The 12,342-nt window shown below is 32.9% G+C and overlaps 1 protein-coding gene across 3 annotated transcripts in view; it reads left to right on the forward strand.

The window, feature by feature from the left end:
• Positions 1–12,342, forward strand: part of LOC144446149 (calsenilin-like) — a 156,866-nt gene that overhangs the window by 64,837 nt on the left and 79,687 nt on the right. Inside the window, exon 1 of one of the 3 annotated variants that reach the window (XM_078135871.1) lies at positions 3,524–3,682. The exons of the other annotated variants lie outside the window; for them this stretch is intronic. Within the exon in view, the coding sequence (XP_077991997.1) occupies positions 3,607–3,682 (76 nt within the window). The 5' untranslated portion in view covers positions 3,524–3,606. Of the gene's footprint in view, positions 1–3,523; positions 3,683–12,342 lie in introns of those variants that run through there. 3 annotated transcript variants of the gene reach the window in all.

A 12,342-nucleotide genomic window follows, 5' to 3' on the forward strand; every position in this document is an offset into this window, starting at 1 on the left:
AACATGACAGTAAAGGAAGCAAGTATGATGAGTAAAAGACATCCATTACAAGATATACCACACATCATTAAAGACAGTATAAGCAAAACTATCCAAGAAAGAATTTTAGAAAGAATAAAATTGACCAATTTTTGGATTGGATGATTTTCAAATAGTGTGACCCCCATTTTTTATCTAAAATCTGTTTCTGAACAGCACTCCTAGTGGCCAAACTTCACAATCCTCTCGTTTTCAGAGAACTGGAAAATCAGGCAATTTAACTTTAAGACCAAGGGAAACAATAGTTCCAGTAGTTTAATTTTAGTCAATTTTCTTTTTCAAATCCACACTTCTCTAAAATGTTGTATAAATCTTCTGACTGGTGATCAGGAAAGTGAAATTAGTCATATAAGCACTAAAATACGATACATGAATATTTTCCAACCGTAGTTTACTTCTGAAATATAAACTAGCAACACTACAAATGAGAAACTCAGAAATCTGTCTGCTGTAGTATTTAAAATATTGATTAAAATGCAGAAAGGGAAACTCTCTGTTGCCAATATATAGGATTGAATATCACACAGACACCACATCTATTGTGATGCATGTAGAGTATCGATGTACAGAGACAGGCATCAATAGAATCAACAAAATAAGAAAGTGTTTTTCTTGAAGTGGCAAATTAATTCTTGTATTAAAATACATTGGATTCAGTAATATGTACGGAAAGACAGACTGGCATCAACACTATTACAAAGGTAGTCTGTTACCCATAGCAACTACATATAGGTTCCAACTGAAAAGTTTTAGGTTGAAACTAACTGACAACTGGGATTTCATCACAACCCCCCCCCCCCTCCCCCCCCCCCCAAGTAAATTCATTGTTTATAAGTATACAGCATCACATCCCAAGCTGAGGAAATATACCAGTTGGTGTGAATATGATGAATACCACAGTGACTGTTGACTTTGTGTTATGTGTTAGGAAATGATACCATTAACATTGACACACTAAGAATTCCACACCAAGATCAGGTGTAACTGGACGTGTTATCAAAAGTAACTGGACGTGTTATAAAACACATTGAAATACATTCCTATCAGAGGATCATACTTAGAAGTGTTAAAATTGACATTGAGTGTTAGTTTACCACACTAGAGTTGAAATGAGGCAAAGGGAACATTAAATAATCGTTGCTTTTGCAGTCAAATGCAAATGGATAGTAAATAACTAAATAGCCATTAGAATTCTACACCATATGTTGAAATGAGACCGGATTTGCCATGATCCGGTGGTTAGCTGTGAATAGCTTTTAAAGAAGACAACTTGGCAAGGATAATTGCCTGGCTTGACTGAATGGGTGAATAAGGTACATCAGTGCATGGTGACACCTATGATGTACAGATCAGTTGTACCGTGATGCGTAGTATACTTGCTGTGTGTGTGTGTGTCTTCACACAATGCACTCTATTCACTGTAAGTTTAAAAAGAGTTGTCACTTTGACAAGTTGTAACATCCCCATCAATCAATAGCATTGGTAGATTTGCTTGGTCAGCAGTGCATAACATGACAAATATCACTTCCACAGCAGGCTGGTCTATATTTAGGGACAATCGCACAATGAGGGGGAGGGGGGTCTTGCGTCTGTGTGAATGCTGAACTTCATTTTCATACATCTAAAACCCGGAAGTTTAAAAAACTTTCACACCTCAAATGATAAAAACTTCTGTATTTACTTTACTACTGATATGTTGATAGAAAAGTGATAAAATTGACTTCTAATGTGAGATACAGTGCTGGGTTTAGGGTTGTATTTTGATGTGTTTACCATCGTCTCAGTAAACAGGTTCATAAGGTTGGTACTTCATGTTTACCATAATGTTTTTATATTACATCAATCACAGTGGTGTAATTAACCACTGCAATTTTCATCATGTATATATAAACATGTGATGTCGCACTTGTGAATGTTCATTTAGGGGGAGAGAGGGGGTTTTGTCCTAAACGAACTATGTTCATTTGTTGAGCTTGTGTGTGATTGTCCCTAAGCGGATGGTGTTCTTATCATGTCAACCTTGTCGAAGACTAGCTAGCAAAATATGGCAATCAGTACAAGAAAAACCCAGTAGTCTGCACAACATGAGTACAAAAACTGCTTCAGAACAGATCTTTTACAGAATCCAATGAATAAACTCAAATTTAAAAAAAAAAGTACACTTATACCATAAGTGTTTTACAAGTAATGTACACAATTCAGTTTAAAATTCCATACAGACAGATTTTAACTAAGTGAACAATATAATAGTGAAGTCATCCTTGTTTTTATACCCCGACATGATGATGTTCTCTGAAGTGAATATATCATAAGACTAGTAAGGCTTCATGACTCAAACCTGTCTTGTTTTGGCCATCCAGTTTTCTTTTTATGTTTATAGAGGCAATGTTCTACAGCTATCTGTAGAGTTAAACTTTGTTTTGGCCATCCAGTTTTCTTTTTATGTTTATAGAGGCAATGTTCTACAGCTATCTGTAGAGTTAAACTTTGTTTTGGCCATCCAGTTTTCTTTTTATGTTTATAGAGGCAATGTTCTACAGCTATCTGTAGAGTTAAACTTTGTTTTGGCCATCCAGTTTTCTTTTTATGTTTATAGAGGCAATGTTCTACAGCTATCTGTAGACTTAAACTTTGTTTTGGCCATCCAGTTTTCTTTTTATGTTTATAGAGGCAATGTTCTACAGCTATCTGTAGAGTTAAACTTTGTTTTGGCCATCCAGTTTTCTTTTTATGTTTATAGAGGCAATGTTCTACAGCTATCTGTAGAGTTCAACTTTGTTTTGGCCATCCAGTTTTCTTTTTATGTTTATAGAGGCAATGTTCTACAGCTATCTGTAGAGTTAAACTTTGTTTTGGCCATCCAATATCAGTGACAATATCAGGTCTGTGGTTTTAAAACATGGATATTGTTAAAAATATAAAACAACTGTTCTCATTCTATAAACAATGATGTAAGACCTGTCTCCCTATTTTTATTTTTCATAAAAATAACAGAATTATTCTGGCTGGCAAGATGTTTGATATGCTGCTGTGCTTAATTTAAAACAAGTCTAGAATAATAATTACTTATTTCAATTTTGTTAGTTTATAATGTGTATGTGATACTGTTTATTGTCAAAATAGGTTCTGCTGAATAACTTCCAATTAATATTTCTTTGGTCATAAAGTTTCACTGTAATGCTCAAAGTCAAACATACTTATTTTTATTGTTATTGCTTGGTGTTATTTTTTGCCGATCACTTTCAAACAGCTGTTACTCAAATTTCCAATAAATCATTATTGTAATGTGCACACCTTGGTAACCCTTTATCAAACCTGTTGGCTGAATTATTACCATAACACAGCAGGATTTCATAAGAACAAAGAAAAGTTTGTGTCATTTGTCAAAAATGAAATGGTCAATGTAAACCATATGGGAATAACACAATGTCCCACCAGCAATAAAAATATCGCTTTGTCATTGTAAGAAGAGAGGGAGGGAGAGCTAGAGTTATATCGGTGTTGGAGCACAGAGTTGGTGCATTGCGTTTTTGCTGGTAGTAGGGTTGAATAGCGACAACAACAGTCATGCATACTTCTGTGGGATCACAGGGTGGTGATCAAGCCATCGTTTTGAGGGGTAAATCCAAAAAGAAGAAAAAAAGTAAGTTTTAATCCTTAACAGTATTATAGTATAATAATAATTCATGTATTATGACAATTTTATACAATTCAGAACTACCAATACCGGATAACCAGGTGTTCAATATAACATGAACATTGACAAAATGGAGTCTGGACCTATTTTTATGTCTTATATTGTAAAAATAGAACTAAATAATGGCATTAGAGACTGTTAATATTTGACAGAATGACTGATGACCATATGTTCTGGTTGTGGTCTTTATACCTTGACTTTTAGAGGCAAGTTTAATACTGTCCCAGTGAGATGTTTATATATTTACTCACTATATATTGATACATTTTTTGTATACTTATACGTCTCGTTATTTTAATCCCTAGTGCATGAACTATTTACATAATATTCTGTAGTCATGCATTTATGTACAAGATAACATGATGGTGAATATAAAACAAATATTTGTTAATTCTGTTTTTCTACATGTTAGGACTGCCGTATTTAATTCTGTGTTTCTCATAGTTTCTCATCGGTCGGTTGTTCGGTCGGTCGGTCGGTCGGTCGGTCAAAAATAAAAAGTAAGGTGTAATGTGTACGTGATAATAATACTTTCAATTCGTACTCATACTGTAACATTCTGAATGACTTAGAAATGACAAATAAAGTCAGAAGGAAATTTTGATCCATTTGTCCCGAAATTCAGCAGTATTAATAACAATAATTTTGTGCTCAGCACCTGTAGAGTCGCCATCTTAAAATCCTGCCATAGAGAGCATTCATTTTTGTATTATTTCACCAGATTGAAGAAAGACAGGGTGAGTTAGGTCATGAGACACAGAGAATTAGGTAAGGTCACACGTATGTGTATAAAACCTTTAAAAAACATCAATATTACAACATTTTTGTAACTATCATTACATGAATTATGTTTTCTCCAACGCATCTAACATCAGTCAGACACCGCGTGCCTGCTTTAATTTGCAATTCACAGAGTACTTTTAAAATAGAATCTTGATAAATTATGCGGACCATATATAGAGTTAATATTTCCAGGGTTAAATTTTGACATTTACATACATAAACATGTAACATTGAAATACCATTTCAGTCTTGCATGGAAATATTTAAAGGCTTATTATTCAATGCTCAATTCACATTTAGTGTTATTATTCGCAGAGCCACTATAGGATCATTCATTTCATGTAAATTTTATTCATAATTCAAACTGGATCGTTTAAACTCAGAGACATCATCAAACAAATTATAACCACCACTGTGACAATTTTTTGGCTGCATATAGACCACCCCAATGTTATCTCCCACCAACTTTTTGTGTGTTAGCAAAATAACTATTATTCTGGTTAGCTAGAATGGTCAAAATGTGACCCACAGATAGTTCTTATTTACTGTATACGAGGCACACTTTCCTTGTTTGTTCTAGTTTGCACACATTATTATGTTGCAGTCTCCTGGATTGCACAATGTATGACAGTCTTAGATAATTGTCATCATGAGTTCAATATAATACCCATCCATCCAATTTAGAATCATTTTGTTCTGTGTGGATTATTGGAATATTTTACTTGGTTTTGGCACTATGTCAACAGATAGGATTCAAGTAACTAATTATCAAGATTTAATTCCTCTGTGTGTTGTGTCTGTCATTGTAGTGTGACCTTGGTCAGTGACTCCTGATATTGCGTCCAATTTGAATTACTTTAAAAATGAATGAGTGTAACCAACTAAACATGGTTCTGCATACATTCACCTTTTTAGTGAACATTTACCTTGTTGTCATATAGGGTCTCATGGTTAATAATTTTATTGGAGATTCATTTTAACACAGGTTACCAAATTGATAAAAACTTATGCAAGACATCATTATAAGCAAGGAGAAATGAATAAAATATTTTTGGAAGATTTATCTCATAGGATTGAAAATTTTGACACTTTTTGGATTCACAGGTAGATGTGCATTTAATTAAACCATAGAGAGGGGGGGGGGGAAGGTTGTCTATGGATGTTACCTACTTGACAAAGAAAGTTACTATCACTTTACAAGGCATGGTGATGAAATCATTTACCCTAACAATTGAAAGTATTAAACAGTACAACAATAAAAGTGAACGTCTTTTATAACAGAATTATTTACTTGGCAGGCATTTACATCACATTCTCTACTTTAGATTCATTGTCTAAAGCCATGCATTGTTCAATACACAATAGGATGATAGAATTTGAACAAAAGATCAAACACAATGTTTTACGATAGATTTGTTTTTCAAAACTGTTGTAATTATGTCCCTGTTTTATCTACCATTCTAGGTAGTATTGTAATAGCCAATTTCTGTCTGATATTTTATAGTGACATTAACCCTTGCTGTATATCTACCCCCATTCTGTATAGTCTACAGCTGGTAGCCATCAATCTGTTTTATTCCATGGTGGAGTTAGGTAGAGATAGGTGGAGTTAGGTAGAGATAGGTGGAGTTAGGTGGAGTTAGGTGGAGTTACAAAGTATTGTAGACAATAAAAGTAGAGGGTTCTTTTTGCCAATCTGTTATCACCATGGCAACAGGAAAAGCACAAACCTGGTAAATTTCAAGCCATTGTATTTTTGGTATAATTTATGAATGTAAAGGTGAAAGAAATCTTTAGGAGCTGAATCAATTTTGCTTTGCTTTTTATCAAAGACTCTAAGTTTATAGTGTAGAATATATTTGATAATACTGGACATAGAAGGTTACTATGCATGTAATCTGTTTATTTAAGATACAAAAGATTTCTATCAAAATTAAAATGAAATAAAATGAAGATTTCAGTACCTTGTTGGTGTAAAACAAGTTGGTAACTTTGACCCAAATCACTTGACTTGGCTGTCATATGTGTTTTTATTTCACCTTTCTTTATAGTAAGTTAATAAATCGCAATACTGTCTAATTGTATTAACTTTCTAGGACTTACAGACTAGTTACAGAGTTACAAACAACAACATATTGGCATTAAGGCTCGTTCGTGATCCAGAGTGATTTTGTCACTTGCCACATAGAGCTATTATTCAAGTGGTTACCAGTTATTGAGTTCACCATACATATACATATAGGTTACCTAATGTCAAGCCTCTAGTCTAAACTGACTGACAGCAATGAAAAGTACTATTAGCCACTGAATACTATACACAGAAACGACAACAATTAATCCTACCATGTCAAAGTTTAGTGTATTATTTCAATATATCACTATTGTAATGGGTACTATGGCAACCAGAACTATGGTACACAGTATCCATAACAACAGATATATAGTAACCATACCTACCTGTATACCATGAACATGGCTGCTACTTTATATGTTATGGTTCCCATGGCAATGAGATTCTAATATCAATGCTGATGAAGTACTTTGGCCTATCAATCTACACAACAACATATAGAGATTAAAAAAGTGCATAATAAGAAATGAATGATACAGTCTCGATCAATAAATGCAATCTGACGTTTCAAATCAATATTCTTTATCATGGGATAACAAGGCACGACAAAGAGTAGGTCACCACCTGACTATATTACGAGCTAAATGTTATGGAAACAATTTTAAGTATATATACCTAGGATATACAATAATATTTTATACATGATAAAATAATAATATTTTATACATGATAAAATGCTGGCTAATAATCCTGTTAAAAATTATATAAAATTATAAATATATATATTTAGCATATAGAGATTGTTGCCATGTTAAGGCTATTTTACTTAGGGGAGTCTCTAAAGGTTGCTTGAATCTAATTTTAATCCAAACCTGACTAAATGAATTGAAGTTAATTATCTATGTATTAATGTAATAACAGAAAATTTGATATATTTGAAGTGTGCTGCCTTTATAAACCTAAAGGTTCACTCCAGGGTCAATGTTTCTCTAAGCTATGTTAGTCTTCTGTATATTATGTACCTGCATTTGTGCAAACTATTACTGCATGGTGATTTAACTTGAACATGATAAAGTACCAAGTAATATTTAATTTTACCAGCTTTATTGTCTTTAAATATCAATAATTAGTGTTCATTAACTATGTGTAAATAATAAATGAATGTAAGATGAATGTTGGCCGCCTCCTTTACATGATATTGACAAGTTGACATGTGAATATTGATAGCTATATATCCCTCAAGGCAGACCAAGAAGGTCACATTTGTTAATGAAAAAAGCATCACAATGTAATAGGATTTAACAACTTGAAAATTGAAAATTGACCAAAAAGCAAACTTTTGGCAGCTTTAAGTATATAATGCAATTACTGATGAGCTGAATGACATGTTATCGTTACCAAGAGCTTTTTTATCATATTGAGTTATTTTTGTAGGTAGTTTAATTCACTTCCTTTGTGGTGACTGAATTGTCACATATCTTGCTTCCATCTATAGTATGTAAAATAATGACTGGATGACAAAAACTGTTACAGCATTCTGTTTACAAAATTGATTCACTTTGAGGCCATAAAGATGGGGAAAATTAATAACAATTAACATTCAATGATACAATTGGGAAACAAATACAGTCTGATTAAAACTGATCATAAAGAAGACTCAATTTGCTTTATTTACGATATTTGATATCTACTCTACTTGTCTTTTACGGTTTTTTTTTTGGTTTTTTTGAGTGATTTATCCCTTCTTGGGAAGAAAAGTGGTTTCTCAGTGATTCAGCAGATCTCCTTATCCTGTCTTAGTACTATATGTACTGATATTATGTTGATAAATGTTATAATGTTGAAATGAACCACCATAGCTTTGTCATATTGGTTGCTATAGCAACACGATGACAATATTAGATACCAGTAGATGTATGAATTCCTCAACATATCGAAAACCTGGCAAATAATAATGCTATCTTTATGAGAATTAATAGACTATAATATTTGAAAGTATTTTGGAGGATTTAACATGTTTTTTGTGTGAAATTTTGTATAAGTTTGGTTAATTTGATCATGACACTGAGTTAGTTTGTTTTTATAGCTTCTAAAGGTATAGCAGAAAGTAATTTATCAAACTTTTACCATTTTGAATGTTGCAACAAATTTTCACAGACTAAAATATGATGGATGTAGACAAAAAAGAAGAGTGAAATATGTTGAGAGTTTCACTGTTGATGCATTACATTGCTCCTGTAGCCATCTGTATTAACCCTTTCAGGACTAGAAACTTTCCCGCCAAAATTTTTGAACAAAAATTCTTGTTTCTTGTTTTTTGGAAAAAAATCTACTTTATTTTAGACCAGAATTCAAGAAATATTACTTCCCAATGAAGTAATATTCTTAAATTTTAGAAAATGTTCTTACAATCAAGTTTCTATTTATTCAAATGTCGTCTCTAGGAATGAAAGGGTTAAGCCAGGGTCATCACAACATTGACAAAATTGTGTCCATTTGATGCTTATTTAAACAATAAATTTAACTAAGCACTAAAAGGCAACTAGCCATAAAACCATTCTACAACAGACTTACATGATACCGACTCATAAAAGATCAATTTTTTGAAGGTCTTGGCACAGTACCTTAATTGTTTAAGTGGACATTTTGTTTTTATGATGTGTTGCTACACTTGTCAGAATTGAAGTGATATTCCCCAACTGACTAGTTTACAAGATTCACTTAATGTAGCCGAGTGTAGTTGCCCATGAACCCATTAGAGAGTGGCCTTGATTTCAAATCAGATTGTCATGGTAACCTGACATACACATTTGTACTATCATCATAGATCACAAACAAGTGTTGTTGTTCAATATCACAACTAATGGAAGACCTACTTCATCTTACATGCTCTGAAAAAGATGGATATCTGGTACAGAAACTGAGAAAGCCCATAAAACTTGTCAAAGCTGACAGCTCATTTTACAAGCTAACCTTGTAACTTGGTGCTGAACTGCAAATTTGTCAATATTGATGAAAAACAAGTTTTCTGTAACCTAATTACTCAGAAGTTTTTTTTCAGTTTATCATAATTTCTTTTTACGAAATCTTATTTTTGCATTCTGAGGTGGATAATATTGCTCATACCACACACAAGCCAGGTTGAACACATTCAAACAAAAATATGTTTTTTTATACCCTGGTCATTCTACATCATGAGAATTAACTCATATCTATGTCATTGGTACTGTGGTGCTCAAAATATGAGTCAAAATGTTCAATTTTTCAAAAACGTATAATTATATTATTCCCCAATATTTTTCTTTCTTCAGCATGAATACTCATGACCTAACGGTTTTGTAACTATGAGTTGAGTGTATCAACTAATAGTGACAAAGCCCCTTAGGTCACTTGTTTTTTTTCTTGGGCTGAATTAAGAAAAATATTCAAAGCTTCAGCTTTCACCAAAATTGAGCCACTGAAAATATTTTTAAAAAATCAAGGCACCTTAAAAAAAGAACAAATCTCAATAGACTTAACTACAGGTTCATGCATGCTATATGTAAATTAGTTGAATCTGTTTCATTTGTTCTGCCAAATGAACTCTTCAAAATCAAAACCGACGTCATTATCTAGACACATAAAACCTAAAAATAAGATTATTAAGGGGCATTATTTTAAGTGGCTATTTACATTAAATTTTATCAAACTAGTAGAAAAATACCATGAGTAGTGTATAAGCCTTTGATTGGGCTTCATATGACTACTAAATCGGTTGGTATATCTCTCTATAGGAAGATGATAGTTGGTCTGCAAGTGTTTCTTGATGCATTAATGACACCGCAAACTTTCAAATTACAGTAGATTACAGTGAATAGATTAAAAAAAAGCACTCTGTAAATGATTGACTAGCAAGACAAGACAGTAGTAGACATATGATTCTCAATATCCCCACTCAGCAACGTACTATTTATAGTACAAGGAGGTTCTTTAGTAATATTAGAATCTTGTCCTTTGAAAAAAGCTAGATGCTAAATGTCGAAGTAACTGGAAAGTTATTAAAACAAATACATGTAATGACACTATAAAGAAAATCCTCAGTCATAATGTTCTAAGTTGTTAGTGGAGATCTTCCTGACATAGCTTTCGATAAAATCATATATGATGTTCACTTATATCTTAAAGTGTATTTCAACTGTGCAGGTCTCAGAAGAGAGATATTTAACATTGGACTGATATGGCATATGGGATATCGGATTTTAAAGAAGGAAGTAAGAATTTGAAATAGAATGACAGTTATGCTTTAAAAGGAATGACAGACATATTGTATATATTACCTGTACAAAACCTTGGAATGCTAAAGATTGCATTGGTTCTCAAGCATTTCAAGGGCATATTACAGATTTATCGATTGCCCTTTTGGGGTCAGATATTTTTGATAATGCTAACTAGCCTCATTTCTTAGTTTAAGTTAGTTATGGTAATATACATGTAGAGAGAGAGAAAGGTATTGTCAACAGACCGTACGTCATATGATTTTTACATATTCATTCCCCAAAATTGACAGTTTTCTAAACCTTGCTATTTTCTTAAAGAATACTATTACTAGATATGTTAATTGGGACCCTCCAGGAGCTCTCCATAGTTATCAAACAGTGTAAATAATATATTTATAAGGCTAAGGTTTAAAAAGTAAAGTAGCTCTGAACTGAAACCGTGACAATTAAAGTCAGTATGTATTAGATTTATTTGTCTACTAGTTTTCTGTATTCCCATTATCTGAAACAATCAAAACAAGGCAAGATTATAGAGTAATTAAAATATCTGAACCGAATCGAAACTCCCCAACAGTTCATGTATTACTTTTCTTTGTAAGATTCATGAGTAGCTGTCCGTGTTTCCATTACCCTAATCATCAGAGAAGGGCTAGTAATAGACCAGTAATCGAAATATCTGGACCAAATCAAAAACCCCCAACAGTTCAATATATTATGTAAGATTCATTAGTAGTTGTCTGACTGTTCCCATTACCTTAATGATCAGAGAAGGGCTAGTTAGATCAGTAATCAAAATATCTGGACTGAATCAAAAAACCCCAACAGTTCAATATATTATGTAAGATTCAGTTGTCTATGTTCCCATTACCTTAATCATCAGAGAAGGGCTAGTTAGATCAGTAATCAAAATATCTGAACCATAATCCCCGACAGTGTGATGTATTTATATAAGATTCATTTGACATTGTTTTTCTCTATATTACCTTCTAAACAGAGAAGCAGGGCTAAGTTAGTGTATACCGGTATTATCACAGTATCTGAACTGCATGCAACCCCCAAACCCCCCCCCCCCTCCCCTAAGCTCCCACCACACACATAATGCGATGTATTATGGACGGTCCCCACATATTACTATTCTTTAATCATCTCTCTATAATTACCTTAACTAATTACCTTAACTAATTACCTTAACTAATTACCTTAACTAATTAAGACAGAAGTGAGGCTAGTTAGCATTATTAAAAATATGTGAACCTGCAGGACATTGTCTTCTGTAAAATTCCTTTAAAATGCAATCTAAGTGCCCAAACCCAAACAATTTATATGAACTATTTTGTAAGTTATCTCTATAGTTATTTGATAATCTCAGTGCTGTATTTGCATTCTCTTAAATGCAATTGTGAATGAAACCACATCCTATGATGGTGAGTCTTAGACATGTGCTGTAAAAGAGTCTGTGGTTTACAATGATGTTGAGAATCGCAGCATTGTGCAAT

This window comes from Glandiceps talaboti, chromosome 15, assembly GCF_964340395.1.
Source record: "Glandiceps talaboti chromosome 15, keGlaTala1.1, whole genome shotgun sequence".
Classification (NCBI taxonomy): Eukaryota; Metazoa; Hemichordata; class Enteropneusta; family Spengelidae; genus Glandiceps; species Glandiceps talaboti.